This window comes from Stomoxys calcitrans, chromosome 5 (genome assembly GCF_963082655.1).
Source record: "Stomoxys calcitrans chromosome 5, idStoCalc2.1, whole genome shotgun sequence".
NCBI classification, from domain to species: Eukaryota; Metazoa; Arthropoda; class Insecta; order Diptera; family Muscidae; genus Stomoxys; species Stomoxys calcitrans.
Window position 1 is genome coordinate 39,112,752 of NC_081556.1, and position 20,079 is coordinate 39,132,830.

The 20,079-nt window shown below is 38.6% G+C and overlaps 1 protein-coding gene across 2 annotated transcripts in view; it reads right to left on the minus strand.

Annotated features, from left to right (window-relative positions):
- LOC106082412 (NAD kinase) overlaps positions 1-13,574 on the minus strand; it is a 95,892-nt gene extending 82,318 nt beyond the window's left edge. Inside the window, exon 1 of one of the 2 annotated variants that reach the window (XM_059368679.1) lies at positions 13,448-13,574. In XM_059368679.1, coding sequence (XP_059224662.1) covers positions 13,448-13,560 — 113 coding nt within the window. In that variant the 5' untranslated portion in view covers positions 13,561-13,574. Of the gene's footprint in view, positions 1-1,188; positions 1,782-13,447 lie in introns of those variants that run through there. The other variant, XM_013244903.2, reaches the window with a different exon arrangement.
- Between the last annotated feature and the right edge of the window lie 6,505 nt (positions 13,575-20,079).

A 20,079-nucleotide genomic window follows, 5' to 3' on the forward strand; every position in this document is an offset into this window, starting at 1 on the left:
TTCAGCTGCCAGAAACCAATATGCGAACTGATTATACCATATTCAGCTCTCAAAAACTTCATTTAGCTTGATGAAAACTATATTCAGCTGGCTGAAAACCTTTCCAGCATGCTTAAAAGCATATAGAGCTAAATGAAAATAATATATATAATATTATTGGAGGCCACCGTAGGGCATGACGCTGAACGCCTGGGTTCAAATCCTGGCGAGACTATTAGAAAAAAGCAGTGGTTTTCCTCTCCTAATGCTGGCAACATTTGTGAGGTACTATGCCATGTAAAAATTGTGTGCAAAGAGGTGTCGCACTGCGGCACGCCGTTCGGACTCGGCTATAAAAAGCAGAGCCCCTTATCATTGAGCTAAAACTTGAATCGGACTGCACTCATTGATGTGTGAGAAGTTCGCCCCTGTTCGTTAGTGGAATGTTCATGGGCAATATTTGCAATTTGAAAATAATATTCAGATCGTTAAAGCCATATTCAGCTAGCTGAAAACCGTATTCAGTCGACCAAAGCTGAAAACTATGAAAAGCTTATTCAGCTAGTTGAAAACAATATTCAGATAGTTAAAGCCATATTCAGCTAGCTGAAAACCGGATTCAACTACGCAAAAGAACATTCAGTTAGCTAAAACCATATTCAGCTAGCTGCAAGCTATATTCAGCTAACTAAAAACCATATTTTTTCAACCAAAACCATATACAGCAATTGAAACCCCTATCAAGATTGCTAAGAAGCATTTTTCTAGCTTTAAATCACATTGAGCTAACTGAAACCCATATTCAGCTATCTAAACTAGTATTCAGCTGGCTGCAAACCATATTCAGCTAGCTAAAACCGATATTCACCAGACCGAAAATCATATTCAACAACCTAAAATCATATTCAGCTAGCTAAAACTTTAGTAACTTATCAATCATATTCATATTCAGTTAACTGAATTAATCATCGTATTCAGCTATGTAATAATCCCCTGCAAAAACCTTAGCTCAGCTTGTTTAAAAGTGGAAAAATAAACTAAAAACTTACTCCTAAAGCTGAAAACCACATTAAGCTACCCACTTAAACCCCAAAAACCATAGTTTGTGGTATAGAAATCTTTTACTTTTCCTTCAAATATAAATTATTACACAAATTTTATTTCTTTATTTTCGAAAAAAAGAACATATTTTGTAATACTTTTACTTACCACCATTCGCGCATTGCCTCCATGTCAGGTGAGGAACTTGTGCCACCTGGACCTGGTGCAGATGAAGCATTTCCGCCGGTATTTATGCGATTCACCCCCAAGTGGTCTTTGGCAGCAGCATTTGGTGTGCATTCTAAAGCTGCCGTAGCACCCAACACCACACACGCACCCGATGTGCTGGGGGTGTTGATTTTCATGGAATGATTGGTAGTAGTTGTAGCGGTAGTGTTGGCGGTGGTTGTTGTAATCGGCAAATTGTTGCCGCTGCTACTTTTGCGTCTCGCATTTGATAAACCATTCACTTGTGATTTTGACATGCTTATTTATTATATATGTATAAATTAAATTTCACTTAAATATTTTTTTTATGTTACACTAAAATTCACAGACACAAACAACAGAATAAATAATTTATTTAAAAAATTTGCACTGGAGAATTATTATTTTCTTTCTTTTTTTGTTTGGGCGCGTAAAATTCACTTGTTTCTTATCTGAATTATCCTCTTGAAATGAGTAATGGCGATATTTATGAACTGTATGTGTAGCCAACGTTTTGTTATTGTTTTCACAACCAACCCCAACAAACAACTGACATATCTCGACCGCATTACAAATAGGGTTGCCATACGAAGAAAAAAAGTTAAGCGATTGTGGGAATAAAATAAAACAAGTAAAAATGCGATTGAAGTAATCTAGGCAAACTTTTATTATGGATTATAATGAATTCTGTAAGACATCACTTAGTTTATATCTATTATAGGAGCCAAACCACAAAAAAAGATAAATAACCAAAGTCACAAATTCGCTTGGTATGTCAAAATCAGCCGATTCCATGATGGGAAAACCAATGTTTAAATGAATCAAGTTAGTCATTCAAGTGACGCAGACTAATTAGAATTAGATTTAAGGTTTCAACGAGCTCAAGAGCCAACATCGAGAGTTGGTATATAAGGAGCTATACCAATCTGACTATGTTATAAAAAGGTGATCGCTTTACGTATGGATAGTACCCATTGAAATGAGAGAAGTCTCCCAGCTGTACATCAAGGCGGATCTAAAAAGGTGGTCCCAGGCGAACATTTGTTCAGCCGGTCAGGTTTTACGGTATAAAGATGTCAGATTGTTGTTTGCATTCTCTTTGTTGTTATCTTCTTTCTCGTATATTCTCTGTTCATGTACGCAAACTTTCTGCTCACGTACACACACACGCACACAAATTTCTTTGTGTATGTTGGCAGAACGTCGATCACGTTGATGACAAAATGGCGATTTTACCATATGGTTTCTATGTTGTTGTACAAATGGGACAACCTTTAAATAATTCAGCCATGGCTGTTCATGGGCAAATTTGCAATATTTATGGATGCCTTTCACGTTTCTTTTTCAGCAAGTGACACCATCTTCCACTGCTATCTGCTATACTCGTACCTGGGAACATGAATCTTGACATCCAGACATAAGAATATATTTCTTTCTGTGGAAATGGTGTAAAAGTGTACTGGTATGCTACGACAAAGTGGCCGATTGGAGTTGTCTAGGCGTTAATACGTCTTAAGCCTAGTATTGACTTCGCCTTTTCGCTTGAACAACTGTCAAAACGCCTAAGAAAATGCGAACACATTCCGTAGAAATGGTACTGAGTTTTATGAGCAAAATAGTAGCGACATGTCGCTGCGTCAAAATAATTTAATAATTATGACACTTCACTTCAAAAACCCACATAATCATCCAGGTCCAAAAGATAGCTGTATTGACTTCGCCTTTTCGCTTGAACAACTGTCAAAACGCCTAAGAAAATGCGAACACATTCCGTAGAAATGGTACTGAGTTTTATGAGCAAAATAGTAGCGACATGTCGCTGCGTCAAAATAATTTAATAATTATGACACTTCACTTCAAAAACCCACATAATCATCCAGGTCCAAAAGATAGCTGTTTGTTCATCACAGCCCAAAGGACGAAGGAATCTGATTCACTGAATTTAATGTTAAGCCTAGTACCGACTTCATTCGCACCGAAAGTGACTATTAAATTATTGCGAAATCCGACAGATTATTTTCTTTACCAAAACACAAACAAAAATCAAACAAAAATCAAACAACAACTAACAACAAAAACAACAGCGTTGAAGCAAAGTTGATTGGTGCCCATTTCGTGAGCATTTAATTACGTTGGCAATTAATTGAAGCGAAATTTGTTTTGGCGCAGCGACATGGCGCTGTATTTTCTCATCACCATTTTTATTTTATAGTGCGTTTTTACAGTTGTTCGGCCGAAAAGTCCAAGTAAGTACTAGGCTTTACACTTATTGTCTCTGAAGAGTGCACGTAAGATAATTCGGGCCTACGAACGGCTACCCGAAGAATTGGTATAGACAGCTGTGGCCGCCGATGGCCGCCTGGGTTCAAATCCTGGCGAGACTATTAGAAAAAAGCAGTGGTTTTCCTCTCCTAATGCCGGCAACATTTGTGAGGTACTATGCCATGTAAAAATTGTGTGCAAAGAGGTGTCGCACTGCGGCACGCCGTTCGGACTCGGCTATAAAAAGCAGAGCCCCTTATCATTGAGCTAAAACTTGAATCGGACTGCACTCATTGATGTGTGAGAAGTTCGCCCCTGTTCGTTAGTGGAATGTTCATGGGCAATATTTGCAATTTGAAAATAATATTCAGATCGTTAAAGCCATATTCAGCTAGCTGAAAACCGTATTCAGTCGACCAAAGCTGAAAACTATGAAAAGCTTATTCAGCTAGTTGAAAACAATATTCAGATAGTTAAAGCCATATTCAGCTAGCTGAAAACCGGATTCAACTACGCAAAAGAACATTCAGTTAGCTAAAACCATATTCAGCTAGCTGCAAGCTATATTCAGCTAACTAAAAACCATATTTTTTCAACCAAAACCATATACAGCAATTGAAACCCCTATCAAGATTGCTAAGAAGCATTTTTCTAGCTTTAAATCACATTGAGCTAACTGAAACCCATATTCAGCTATCTAAACTAGTATTCAGCTGGCTGCAAACCATATTCAGCTAGCTAAAACCGATATTCACCAGACCGAAAATCATATTCAACAACCTAAAATCATATTCAGCTAGCTAAAACTTTAGTAACTTATCAATCATATTCATATTCAGTTAACTGAATTAATCATCGTATTCAGCTATGTAATAATCCCCTGCAAAAACCTTAGCTCAGCTTGTTTAAAAGTGGAAAAATAAACTAAAAACTTACTCCTAAAGCTGAAAACCACATTAAGCTACCCACTTAAACCCCAAAAACCATAGTTTGTGGTATAGAAATCTTTTACTTTTCCTTCAAATATAAATTATTACACAAATTTTATTTCTTTATTTTCGAAAAAAAGAACATATTTTGTAATACTTTTACTTACCACCATTCGCGCATTGCCTCCATGTCAGGTGAGGAACTTGTGCCACCTGGACCTGGTGCAGATGAAGCATTTCCGCCGGTATTTATGCGATTCACCCCCAAGTGGTCTTTGGCAGCAGCATTTGGTGTGCATTCTAAAGCTGCCGTAGCACCCAACACCACACACGCACCCGATGTGCTGGGGGTGTTGATTTTCATGGAATGATTGGTAGTAGTTGTAGCGGTAGTGTTGGCGGTGGTTGTTGTAATCGGCAAATTGTTGCCGCTGCTACTTTTGCGTCTCGCATTTGATAAACCATTCACTTGTGATTTTGACATGCTTATTTATTATATATGTATAAATTAAATTTCACTTAAATATTTTTTTTATGTTACACTAAAATTCACAGACACAAACAACAGAATAAATAATTTATTTAAAAAATTTGCACTGGAGAATTATTATTTTCTTTCTTTTTTTGTTTGGGCGCGTAAAATTCACTTGTTTCTTATCTGAATTATCCTCTTGAAATGAGTAATGGCGATATTTATGAACTGTATGTGTAGCCAACGTTTTGTTATTGTTTTCACAACCAACCCCAACAAACAACTGACATATCTCGACCGCATTACAAATAGGGTTGCCATACGAAGAAAAAAAGTTAAGCGATTGTGGGAATAAAATAAAACAAGTAAAAATGCGATTGAAGTAATCTAGGCAAACTTTTATTATGGATTATAATGAATTCTGTAAGACATCACTTAGTTTATATCTATTATAGGAGCCAAACCACAAAAAAAGATAAATAACCAAAGTCACAAATTCGCTTGGTATGTCAAAATCAGCCGATTCCATGATGGGAAAACCAATGTTTAAATGAATCAAGTTAGTCATTCAAGTGACGCAGACTAATTAGAATTAGATTTAAGGTTTCAACGAGCTCAAGAGCCAACATCGAGAGTTGGTATATAAGGAGCTATACCAATCTGACTATGTTATAAAAAGGTGATCGCTTTACGTATGGATAGTACCCATTGAAATGAGAGAAGTCTCCCAGCTGTACATCAAGGCGGATCTAAAAAGGTGGTCCCAGGCGAACATTTGTTCAGCCGGTCAGGTTTTACGGTATAAAGATGTCAGATTGTTGTTTGCATTCTCTTTGTTGTTATCTTCTTTCTCGTATATTCTCTGTTCATGTACGCAAACTTTCTGCTCACGTACACACACACGCACACAAATTTCTTTGTGTATGTTGGCAGAACGTCGATCACGTTGATGACAAAATGGCGATTTTACCATATGGTTTCTATGTTGTTGTACAAATGGGACAACCTTTAAATAATTCAGCCATGGCTGTTCATGGGCAAATTTGCAATATTTATGGATGCCTTTCACGTTTCTTTTTCAGCAAGTGACACCATCTTCCACTGCTATCTGCTATACTCGTACCTGGGAACATGAATCTTGACATCCAGACATAAGAATATATTTCTTTCTGTGGAAATGGTGTAAAAGTGTACTGGTATGCTACGACAAAGTGGCCGATTGGAGTTGTCTAGGCGTTAATACGTCTTAAGCCTAGTATTGACTTCGCCTTTTCGCTTGAACAACTGTCAAAACGCCTAAGAAAATGCGAACACATTCCGTAGAAATGGTACTGAGTTTTATGAGCAAAATAGTAGCGACATGTCGCTGCGTCAAAATAATTTAATAATTATGACACTTCACTTCAAAAACCCACATAATCATCCAGGTCCAAAAGATAGCTGTTTGTTCATCACAGCCCAAAGGACGAAGGAATCTGATTCACTGAATTTAATGTTAAGCCTAGTACCGACTTCATTCGCACCGAAAGTGACTATTAAATTATTGCGAAATCCGACAGATTATTTTCTTTACCAAAACACAAACAAAAATCAAACAAAAATCAAACAACAACTAACAACAAAAACAACAGCGTTGAAGCAAAGTTGATTGGTGCCCATTTCGTGAGCATTTAATTACGTTGGCAATTAATTGAAGCGAAATTTGTTTTGGCGCAGCGACATGGCGCTGTATTTTCTCATCACCATTTTTATTTTATAGTGCGTTTTTACAGTTGTTCGGCCGAAAAGTCCAAGTAAGTACTAGGCTTTACACTTATTGTCTCTGAAGAGTGCACGTAAGATAATTCGGGCCTACGAACGGCTACCCGAAGAATTGGTATAGACAGCTGTGGCCGCCGATGGCCGCTCTCCAATCGTCATTTTCGATCCTGGTTTCAAAGTGAATACGACTTATTATCGGGGCAAACATTTTGGTAGCTGCTTTGAAGCCGTGGGCATGGTTGTAGACAATGGACGTACCAACAAGACTCGGCACTTGTAAGCCAAGAATGCAAAAAAAACATGTTTAGCACTTAATTTCGTCCACAGAGTGACACGTAATTCGCCAATGACATTTTAGAGAGCAAGGTGACGATTAAAAGAATTTGCTTGTATCGATGAGCTGAAGAAAGCATTTGGGCGGGAATTGGCCAAAACATCGGCAGACTTCATTCGTGCATTTGGATCAAAGCTAGAGGACAGAGTGGGCCTGGGAGTATACATTGAGAACCAAGGGACCGAGATCTGTTTTAGACTGCCTGACCATAATAATGTCGTACAGGTGGAGATCCGAGCGATCACGGAATGCGTGGTGGTGTGGTGCAAACGCGAGGACGCCGAGTGTGAACATCTTTACGGACAGTAAAATTGCCATAAGGGCAAAAACAACCAGAACGGTAAGGTCAAGAACAACCTTGCAGTGTAAGAAGGAGATTAACGCCTTCACTGAGGATGGCAAAATTGGCATCGATTGGGTGCCGCGCCATAACGGAATAAGGGAAAATGAAACGACGGACAATTTTTTATCGACGCAGTCCGAGTTAAGAGTGTGGGCGATGAATGCGCATGCAATCCTGTGAAACAGCGAAACGGCCGGTAGGACGGATCCCCCATAGGACGAAAATCCTATGGGAGGATCCAGGTCGTGAGAAGACGAGGGTATTACTGAAAGGAAGTATCATAACGGGACACATATGACTACGAGCTCACTTATGTAAAATCGGTGCGGCAAGTGATAGCATGTGTAGGGCATGCGGCAGAGTTTCCTTTGTCATTGCCCGGCTTTCGCGTCTAACAGATGGCGGCACATAGGTGGGGACTCAATACCAAACATGAACCAACTTAGGGGCGTGGCATGAGAAGCAATTAAGGATTTTGTAAGGAATTCCTAACATAATTTTTTTTTTGACGGTTATTTTTAGTTTTTATAGCGCACAACAAGCCCATTACTGGCTTGGGTGTATGTCTATAGTGGCACGGGGCAGATTAATATATGCACCCTCTATTCAACCGAACCTAACATTCGTACAGTTTACAAATCATTTTTGACCAAACCAGAGTTTTTGTCAAAAGTTGGTCATATCGAACAAAATCGAATGGACACTGAAATTTAGGCCACTTCCAAACATTTTTGTCACAAAAATTACGATCGTTTGAATTGGTATCACTTCGTGTAAGCTATATATTTGAATGGATGTCAGGCAAATCTGAAAAAATTCGGAAGTCTTCCGACGAGATCTTACCGAGTTCGTTCCAAATTCGGTTCCCTTTTGAGGGAATATTTCTTCCGACAAACGATGTCTGAAAATCTTAACGTTTTTTTTTCTTCCTACAGTTCGTCAAAAATTCGAGTTTTGGTTCCGACAGTTCTGAATGATGTCTGAATTTCCCGTAATTTAGATTTTTTTTTTTAATTTTTTCCGGCAGTTCGGAACTCCAATTCTGATGTTTTCGTTTTGTGCTTGAGTTTCTTTTCACGATGGGCAATATTTATTGATCCGTTAGGAATTTGGAAGTCGTTGGACTTTTAAAAGCGATTTGGATAGTTCAACGGCATCTTCCTTCTCCAGTCCCTATGGTATCAAAATATACGAAAACTTCCAAGTGAGTTTGATGGCAGACTGCCACTTTAAGCTGATCTAACCTAGGAACTATTGCTACAATAAATTGGAACGAAAAACAATCGAATTCCATAAGAATTCTTAAAAAATCCATCAGATCTCTTAACGACAGCTCAAAATTCCCATTGGAATTTCCCATACTTTTGGTTCAGGATTCTGTGCAACGTGTCGGCAAAAACATCAGATTTCCCTCCGACAGTTCGATCAGAGGAGGCCACCGAGGCGAAGAGGTTAACTTATCCGCCTATTACCCCGAACGCCTTGGTTCAAATCCCGGCGTGAACATGAGAAAAATTTTCAGCAGTTCTTAATCTCTTACTAAACTTTATGAAGCCTTAAAATAGGTTTATTTGACAATTCTATAACGTAAATATGTCAAATAAACCTATTTCAAATCTACACTCGCCGCTCATGTGATTTATCCCTCAGCTGGTTGCGCATGGTTGCTACATAAAAGGGGAGTTGCATACTATGCGCCCTCATTAAAAATGCAACTCTGCAAACAATACCCACAAAAGTAATGGGCAAAAGTTAAAGAATTTTCAACTGTGATGACTGAACTCGAGCGTCAATCTGAGTTCCCATACCTGAGGTAGTGTTTTTAGGCGTCAAAGCTAAAAATTCTTCTGCTCTTTGCTTTTGTAGGATTTGCTTGCAGAGTTGCATTTTTGATGCGCGTGCATAGTATGTAACTCCATATTAAGTGTTGGTAACAATGTTAATCTAACAGTGTTGCCATACGCATGATTTTCAATCCAAGATATATTAACACAGGTAGTGTACAGCAAACAGCTGAGTACAAATTTTTGTCGCAAAGTGCACTATCTGTCACCGAGTTTTGGTTGTGTCTTACATTATACTTAAGATCCATAACACACACAACCAACGAAAAATGGCGCGATCTAGTAACATACTAAAAATCAGAGTTACTCTAGTCACTGATTTTGACAGAATACACTCAAGTTTTTGTTGTTGGGCAACTGCTCCTACCTGTAAACAAATATATGTTGTTTCCATCCACCTAATATTTGTGTCATGTACCAAATTTCTTCGAAATTAAGAGTGCGACCTATAACGTTTTGCTATAAAATTATTTTTCTTCTTTAGTTTGGCAACACTTATATATTTTAACCATATCATGACATAATTTCCAAAGTCAAAGAGCGATAAGATCAATTAAACATTTTTTTTTGCAATTTTCTTTTCTTTTTTGATACAACTAGAAACCCCCAAAAATATAATGCAATTATTTACGAAACTTAAAGCAGCTTTGAAGAAGGTTTTTTTTTGACAGATTTCCTTTATAGACCTGACAACTAAAGCTAAAGCTAAAGCTGCATTAAATTGTGTGAATACCGGTGTAAACCTTTAACTATTCACCATTAGCCTAAACATTGTTTAAGATTAACATAAAAAACACTTCAATTTTCTTGGATTCTTTTATCCATCAATTTGAGGAAGCAATTATCGCACAACTCTGCTATGTAAACAATTTCTTAAGCTTTGCCCTTGACACTTTATACTGCGTGGTACACTTTCAGACATTCACACTGCCACAATTTGTACAACATCTAGAGAATGCCATCACTGGCGAAATAGTTTGTTGTTGGTGTTTTAATTTCACACACACAAAACTTCTAAATGCCATTCAGCACTTTTAAGCCATGCACTACTCTATGGTAGTTTCTTTAAATTTTCTTGCACTTTTTCATACACTTTACATAAAGATTTCTTAACGGAGTTATGAGATATGTAGTTTTTCCGTTTCCGTATAACCGTGTTACCAATTATTTAATGCGAACGGACCGACAGAGACAAATAAACACGACGAAACAGCAGAAGAAAACACCAAAACCAGAGATGAGAAATTAAATAATGTTAGGCAATTGGGAGTACAAACTGTAGGCTTTGCAGACAAAGGTACAAGATGAGAATCTTTAGTATATATAAAAGGGAAATAAGTATTATTTAATAAATATTGAAAAAAAAATTAATTACTAGTTTTATTCTCCTTATAATTACGTTTCCTCTTTTTTATTTTTTTTATTTAAGCCCTATAAAGAATCTATTACGACTTGGCACATTTTGTTGGTACTCTGAGTGTATTAAAATATAAAAATCCCATCCCTGATACAAACCAATTGGGAGTCTGAGAGAACGCAATAACACAAACTGTCAAAACATCAGCTGCCACAATTTTACATAGATTTCTATAAAGAGAAAGTGAGAGGCCAAGTGTAGTGTGGAAAATTTACGACAGAGGTCGCTTTGCATAGGTTACAGATGTGTTCAGTAAGCATTACAGTGTAACGGCCACAGGTTGTTCAAAAAAAATTTACTTTGCGATTTTTTCTTGGATGTATCGATTCCAAGAACATTTTAAGCGCATATTACTAAAACACATGGCCAGGAATTTAACTTTCTTAAAAAGAAAAGAGTTGCCGTATTGTTTTAAAAATAATTTTAGGCAATTGACCGTTTCAACTGGAACTAATAAATTCTAGCCGGGTAGCCAATTTTATATCACATTTTGCAGAATTTGGGTGCGTATGGTGGAGACCACCGTAGCGCAGAGTTTATCTCGTTCACTTATGACGAATCCTTGCTGGAAAATGAGAAAAATTTTAAAGCTGTGGTTATCCGCTCTTATGCTGGCAACATTTGTGAGGTACTATGCCAGCACTCATTCATATGTGAGAAGTTTCCCCTTTTCCTTAATGGGATGTTTATGGGCAAATGTGCATTTGCATGTCACAAGTAAGTTAGTCGCCGTGATTAACTGCTTGACCTACTAAAGGCCTAAACAGAATGAGCGCGTTAATGAGCCACCGCAGAAAATTTATTCTGATGTTCTCGCCAGGATTCAAACCCAGGCGTTCAGCGTCATACGCGGACATACTTACCTCTGCGCTACGGTGGGCTCCTGGGAAAATAGTACTTCCCCAATAAAACAGCGTTGTTCGTCGTAAAAATAATTTTTTTTTTTACATATACCTAACTGACAGCTAGCTTAGATTCCCTTTGGGAAAGGGCATGTAGACTTATAAGTACCACTGTATATATCTTATCAAGTTATTAGGTTACAATTTATTTTGTTTTGACACTTTTTTCTCATTCATTTTAAACTAATTCATTCATAAAATCAGCAGGCACACCAACAAAATCCCATTCCCATTTGCAAATACACAGGAAATTCTTTCATAAAATTTCATGCAAATTTTATGAATGAGTAACGAAAACAAAGCCGTTTTAAAATTATATTCCAAAAGTTAAATATAGCCCAAAAAAAAAGTGTTGAACACTCTATTCATACGCATAAACATTTAAAAAGAAGGGCTTATGAACTAATTTTCTTTACAAATTCTAAGAAAACCCGAAATGCATACGGCCCTATTCACAAAACTTAATGAAGTCTTAAAATAGATTTATTTGACGGTTCTATAAAGGAAATTTGTTATATAAACCTATTTCAAATCCACATAAAGTTTTACCGGTGATAGTCTTTAGATAGAGAAACAACGAATATATGCAAATGCAAATTTTCCCATGAACATTCTATTAAGGAACAGAGGCAAACTTCTCAGATGTCAATGAGTGAGGTCCGATTCAAGTTTAAGCTCAATGATAAGGGGCCTTCTTTTTATAGCCGAGTACGAACGGGGTGCCGCAGTGCGACACCTATTTGTGAAGAAGTTTATTTAATGGCTGCCATACCAAATGGTACAGTACATCACAAATGCCGCCAGCATTAGGAGGGGATAGTCACAACTTTCGCCAGGTATCGAACCCAGGCTTTCAGCGTCATAGGCGGACATACTGACCTCTGTGCTACGGTGGCCTCCACACACAACGAAATTATGCATAAACCAAAATATGAAAATAACAGAAAACCCAGTAAAAGCGTGGTGGGCCGAATCTTATATACTCCTCCGCCATGGATCGCATTTGTCCATTTCTTTGTCCGGTATCTCTTTATAGGCAAATAAAGCATAAGGGATAGAAATTGCTATAATTATTATGGACCGATTCAGACCTTATCTGGCACCTATGTTGAAGGTTATAGAAGAAGTCATTGTGCAGAATTTTATCCAAATCGAATTAGAATTGCGCCCTCTAGAGGCTCAATAAGTGTTATCGGGAGATCGGTTTTATTTGAGAGCTGTATTAGGTTATGAAGCGATTTTTACCGTACTTGACACAATTGTTGATAATTAAAACTAAACCTCCTCATGCTAAATTTATAGCCATATCGGGTAATAATTGCGACCTCTGACGGCTCAAAATGTCATGACCCGAGATCGGTTTATATGGGAGCTATTTTAGATAGTTAATAGAATTGGCCCATCCTTAGCACTTACCACCTTAGGAAGTTAAAAAGAAGAAACACTTCATGCGAAAGTCCAGATCCGAGATCGGTTTATATGGGAGCTATATCAAGTAATGAACCGATTTAGGCCATACTTGTCACAATTGTTGATGGTCAAACCCCTTCATGCAAAATTTCTGACAAATCGAATAATTATTGCGCCCTCTAGCAGCTCAAGAAATCAAGAACCGAAATCGGTTTTTATGGGAGCTATATTAGGTTATAAACCGATACGGACCCTCAATGTCCCAAATTTCGGGCTGCAAAATCTTCATTTGTGATAAGATATTTTAAATTCTTGGTTAAAAAAATATAAGAATATAACGAATAGATATATCTTAGTAATTCTTTTTGAATTGAATTTTGCAGATAAAAATTAAATTAAAAAACTAAAAATAAATTCAGCCTGAATTGTTTTTACAAAAATCCCCTTTTGGTCACAGATGGTTTCCAAATCAGCATTTTTTAAGTACATTAAAGCCTTCACAGAAGGCTACAAATATTGTTTGGTGCAAAAAATAATCTCACTTACCGAAATTGAGCTCTCCTCTCCAGTATATCCTGCACACGATTACGCCTTAATGGTACTGGCGAGGTACCAGGTGAACCTTCCTGTGATTCTGCCACAATGCTGCGAGCCAACATTAAGTCTTCTTCTTTCATATTTAAGTTTGATTAAATTTGACGTCGACTTAGAAAAAAAGTTTATTTCTATATATGCACTCTAGATGTCAGGCACTTATTGACGATTTTAAGTTATTATTTAGTTAATGCTTTTTAATCGAGATTTGAGTGTAATCCAAATTCATGTTCAAATATTTTTACAAATCTTTATTCATGGGGTTATTGCTAACATGTGCGATATAATGATGGGTTAGTATTCGGTTCACTTATAGACTTTGGGCTGCGACGAACTTCAAATATTTTAAAAGGGGGTTTTGCAACTTGTTTGGAATGAGGCTTTTAAAATCAATGTTCAGTACAGAAAATATTGTATTGCAAGTACATTTAGGTCTATCCGATGCAGTATCGCAATCCAACGACTTCCAGGGGCTCAAGAAGACAAATCGGGAGATCGGTTTATATGAGAGCCAAATCAGGTTCTTGACCGATTTGAAACGCTCTTGGCACAACAGAACACTATGTCCAAAATTTCAGCCAAATCGGATGAAAATTAAGGCTTCCAGAGGCTCAAAAGGTCTAATAGGGGGATCGGTTAAAATGGGAGCTTTATCAGGTTCTTGACCGATTTGGACCGTACTTGACACAGTTGATGAGAGTCACAACAGAACACTATGTACAAAATTTCAGCTAAATCGGATGAAAATTGAGGCTTCCAGGGGCTCAAGAAATCAAATCGGGAGATCGCTTTATGTGGGAGCTATATCATGATCTTGGCCGATTTCGACGGTACATGACACAGTTTTTGGGAGTCATAGCATAAGACTATTTGCAAAATTTTTACCAAATCGGACAAAAATTGAGGCTTCCAGGGGCTCAAGAAGTGAAATCGGGAGATCGGTTTATATAGGAGCTATATCAGGTTCTTGACCGATTTGGACCGTACTTGGCACACTTGTTGAAAGTCATAACGGAACACTATGTCCAAAATTTCAGCCAAATCGGATAAAAATTTCGACTTCCAGGGGCTCAAGAAGTGAAATCGGGAGATCGGTTTATATGGGAGCTATATCAGTCTATAGACCGATTTAGACCGTACTTGGCACAATTGTTGAAAGTCATAACGAAACACTATGTCCAAAATTTCAGCCAAATTGGATAAAAATTGCGGCTTCCAGGGGCTCAAGAAGCGAAATCGGGAGATCCATTTATATGGGAGCTATATCATGTTCTTGGCCGATTTCTACCGTACTTGACACAGTTATTGGGAGTCATAGCATAAGACTATCTGCAAAATTTTAGCCAAATCGGACAAAAATTGAGGCTTCCAGGGGCTCAAGAAATCAAATCGGGAGATCGGTTTATATGGGACCTATATCAGGTTCTTGACCGATTCAGACCGTACTAAGCATAGTTTTTGGAAGTTATAACAGAATACTATGTGCAAAATTTCAGTCAAATCGGTCAAAAATTACGGCTTCCAGAAACACTACAACTTTCATCCAAGTGGGACAAAATTGCGGCTTGTAAGGGCTCAAGAATTCAAATCGGGAAATTCCCCAACGATCTACAACGATATTATGTGCCTGTGCAAAATTTCAAGCTGCTAGCTCTACGCGTTCGTCCTCTACCGTGATTTCGCCAGACGAACGGACATGGCTAGATCGACTCAGGATGTCGAGAAGATCAAGAATAAAGGGTGTTTTTTTTGAGGTTAGGATTTTCATGCATTAGTATTTGACAGATCACGTGGGACTTCAGACATGGTGTCAAAGAGAAAGATGCTCAGTATGCTTTGACATTTCATCATGAATAGACTTACTAACGAGCAACGCTTGCAAATCATTGAATTTTATTACCAAAATCAGTGTTCGGTTCGAAATGTGTTCATTCACCGTAACGTTGCGTCCAACAGCATCTTTGAAAAAATACGGTCCAATGATTCCACCAGCGTACAAACCACACCAAACAGTGCATTTTTCGGGATGCATGGGCAGTTCTTGAACGGCTTCTGGTTGCTCTTCACTCCAAATGCGGCAATTTTGCTTATTTACGTAGCCATTCAACCAGAAATGAGCCTCATCGCTGAACAAAATTTGTCAAAATTTGAACACATTTCGAACCGAACACTGATTTTGGTAATAAAATTCAATGATTTGCAAGCGTTGCTCGTTAGTAAGTCTATTCATGATGAAATGTCAAAGCATACTGAGCATCTTTCTCTTTGACACCATGTCTGAAATCCCACGTGATCTGTCAAATACTAATGCATGAAAATCCTAACCTCAAAAAAATCACCCTTTATATGTACTTTATGGGGTCCTCGATAAATATTTTATGTTTTGCTGCTTATGAATAATATTGTTGTTGTTGGCAAGCCTAAGCCTTAATTTTTTTGGGATCAGACCACCTTCCCATAATTCTAACCATCGACCGACCATCCGACTTTATAACCTCGGAGCGCCGGACGTTTATCAATCAAAAGAAGCCCGATTGGGCCGGTTTCGCCCCTTCTGCAAACTGCCACCCTCCCCAAATGTGCTTGTTGCCGAGAGGAAATTCCGAGACATTATTAACGCAGCAGCCGCTCGCTTTATACCAACTGGTTGAATACCCCTAGTGCGGCCCCATTTTCCAGGCGCAGGCAGTGGTACTCGCAGACGAGCGTGATAGGATTCGTTGCACCGACCCCACTAACCCCAGAATCTGCGAGCTGAATCTGGAAACTAACAGGATATTCAAGGAACATAAGCGGAATTTGTTGCTGGAATCCTTGGAACAATGTGACTTATGTGCCGGTTTAGGAAAGCTGTTGTCTACTGTAAAGTCACCCTCAAACCTCGTTAGACGGGACGACAGGACCTCTGTCACTTTTGGCGACGTAACTGTAACTGATCCCAAGAGGTTCGCCAGGTTGTTCAAACGTCAATTTATTGTGCATCCCGAGAGTGACAGGGCTAGGAGGAGAGCCATTTGTCGTATCCGTGGTCATGAGCCCAAGTACAGCCATCATAATTTACCGTGGACGAAGTTACGAATGTCATCCGCGTCGCCAAGTCATCCAAGGCGTTGGGTCCCGACGGAATCTCTACACTGATTCTGAAGAATCTGGATCAACCTGGAGTCGAGTACCTTACTATTGTCCTCAACCTGTCTTTAAACACTCTTATAGTACCCCATGTCTGAAAGATGGGCAGAGTGATCCCGCTACTGTAGCCTGGGAAGGACCCGAGTAAGGGCGAGTCGTACAGACCAATATCCCTACTCTCACCAGTAGCCAAGACGCTTAAGGCACTACTCCTTCCGAGCCTCGTTGGAGAATTTCCATTTGCCAAGCATCAGCATGGATTTCAAAGACTGCATAGCACAACAACAGCTTTGCATACCTTCAACGCACACATTTGCATTTTATTAATCATCCCCGGCCAGGTGATAACACGGTGCTCGTGGCACTGAACCTATCGATGGCAACTATTTGAGGACATCGCCAATACGTCCCTCCAGCCAGTCCAGATACGCAGGGTCGCCAATTATCTATCGCCAGTAATTTGTGAAATTTAGGGATAAAAACTCGAAACACCGTAGAGTGAAACGGAGTTCCCTAAAGCTGCTATCTCCAGTACGGTTTAACCTCTATCTATCCTCCATTCCACACTTCCACTATGGATCAGCGAAACTGTCGGTAGGACGCCGAAAATCCTATGAGAAACCCCGGATCGTGAGAAGACGAGACTATTACTGAAAGGATGTAAGAAGGAGGTCAGTTTAGCATTCGGTATCATAACGGGACACATAGGACTACGAGCTTACTTATGCAAAATCGGTGCTGCAAGTGAAAGCATTTGTAGGGCATATGGGGAAGATGTTCAGACTTTGGAGCATTTCCTATGTCATTGCCTGACTTTCGAGAGCGAGAGACACCTGTACTTAGGTGAGGACACAATACCGAGTATGAACCAACTTAGGGGCATGGTATGGAAAACAATTAGGGATTTTGTAAGCAGCATGGAATTCCTATCTTAGATTTTCTTTTTCGAGGTTACTTTTTAGTATTTAAAACGCGCAGATCTCTGCCTGTAGGACCGTATTATGGTCAGGCAGTCTAAAACAGATATCAGTCCCTAGGTTCTCAATGTGGACTACCAGGCCCACTCTGTCCTCAAGCTTTGATCCATCCATGTAACATGATCTTCCAGATGGCTATACTAGGGTTCCGTCAATTCAAGAGTGTGCCGCTGGCAGCAGTGCCTCGCAATCGACCTCAAGGTCCATCTTAGCTACCCGATCGGAAACCTCTTCCCTTCCTTCCAGGTTTGCTATCGTTGCCTCGATTATTCCACAATGGTATGAGCTGCTCCCATCCTCAATCCATTCTTCCATCGTCTTAATCTGTATGTCAATGGGTCGGATATCAAGAATAGTGTCAGTGACCTAGTGAGCGTGGTCCTTATAGCTCCACCTATGTCAAGACAACATCTGCTCTGAACCTGTTGTATGGTTCTTATGTTGCACTTTTTCACCATAGCAGTCCACCAAACTACTGAGGCGTAAGTAAGTATTGGTATAATCACGCTCCTGTAGACTATCCTCGGATTCAGTGGATATCAAATGAAAGGTATTGGAGAGTGAAATACGAATATGGTATTAGAATATGAGTCTAAGTACCCATATGGTATTAGAATTTGAGTCTAAGTACCCATCGGGCCGCTCCAACCCTAAAACTCCCCTAAATAGACATATTGGACGGTCATTTCAATATGGGGCTCAAATGAAAGGTATTAGACCCATTAGACCCATTAGACCCATTATGACCATATGATACTTGGTTGAACCGATTTTCTTAAAATTTTCATAGTTTGTCTATGTTTGTCTGTAAGGAAACATAAGCTATATAATTTTTAGATATCGGGTGGAGGCCCTTACCTCAAAAACGCCACCATATCCGAAAGTGGTCAGATGGGCACAATAAGGGTATCAAATGAAAGGTATTAGACCCATTAGACCCATTATGACCATATGATACTTGGTTGAACCGATTTTCTTAAAATTTTCATAGTTTGTGTATGTTTGTCTGTAAGGAAACATAGGTTATATAATATATAGATATCGGGTGGAGGCCCTTACCCCAAAAACGCCACCATATCCGAAAGTAGTCAGATGGGCACAATAAGGGTATCAAATGAAAGGTATTGAAGACCAGAAAACGAATATGGTATTAAAATTTGGGTCCAAGTACCCAGCGGGCCACCCCCAACCACAAAACTCCAGTGGACTATCCTCGGATTCAGACCCCATTTCGAGTCTACGGCCTGTCTACATAGCGCCCAACATCTGTGAGTCTTCTCAGTACGCTCCTGAATGTGACACTTTCAATTCAGTTTCCTGCCCAAGATCACACCTTGTCATAAGACATCTATATGCCGCGTAATAGCGCTTTTAGTTGCGAAACACTACGAAAATTCTCTGACAGCAAAATCATTCGTTAAGTTTTCACAGAAAAATACGTTAAGCTGAATGCTGTGGTATATCTTCATCAAAATGCTTCAAATCGGTAACAACTCGGTATAATACCCACAAAGTAGCTTCCGCTGTCAATAAACCAACAAAACAAAGTTTTGTGACACTCAGATGGAAAACTTTTTACATCCGGTATGGGGAATTAATGACTGAATTGAATGAATGAATGCATATTTGGAATTTTGTTTATGCAGAGAGTTCTTTTTTAATTAAGCATTTTGGGAACATCCCTATAATGTTGTTGTAAAAACCAATTATTCATATAAAGCAACAAAAACTCTCACTATTTTCACTCACTTAATAATATTGCTCACTCTTAAACAAACCGAAATTGTATATAAAATTATTTAATTCAATATGTACTAGGCTGGTATATATTTCTTCAGATGTATGTACGTGTAGGAATCTTTGATTTGATATTATTTTAGCAAATTGAATTCGTCACAAATTTTTTGTTTACATTTTTCACATTCATATGCACATAAATTATGATGATGGCCCCACTGCCGACTAGCCTATTGACCGTTAGTTCATGCTTTCACACCACACTCTGCTAAATCCACCATATCTTACTCTTACTCTTACTCTCACTCGTTCTTTCACTCTTACTCTCTTTTGCTAGGTTGTCAATGCAATGCAATCTCAGAACGTTGCCGAGCAAATGATTTCTTTTATTTTTACAATTAATTATTTTTAAAAATGTTTACGTTTTGCTTTTTTGATAATAATAATAAAAAATGCACTTCTAATTATGACGCGTTTATTGCTTCAACACACGCACACACACACACGGTAATCATTCATTCGGTGATTGTGTTCGCACTTCGTTCTTGCTGATTTTTGTTGTATATCTTTTCACGTTTAAAGTCGAAATACAACTGATGCGTTGCCTCGTTCACCAAATGCATGAGATCTCAAAATGTTTCTGAAAAAAATCTCAAATCTCAAAAAACCAAAAAACAAAAGTGAAAAATATATGAAATAAGAATGACAACAAAAAGCAGCCAAAGCGTTATATAGCTGATA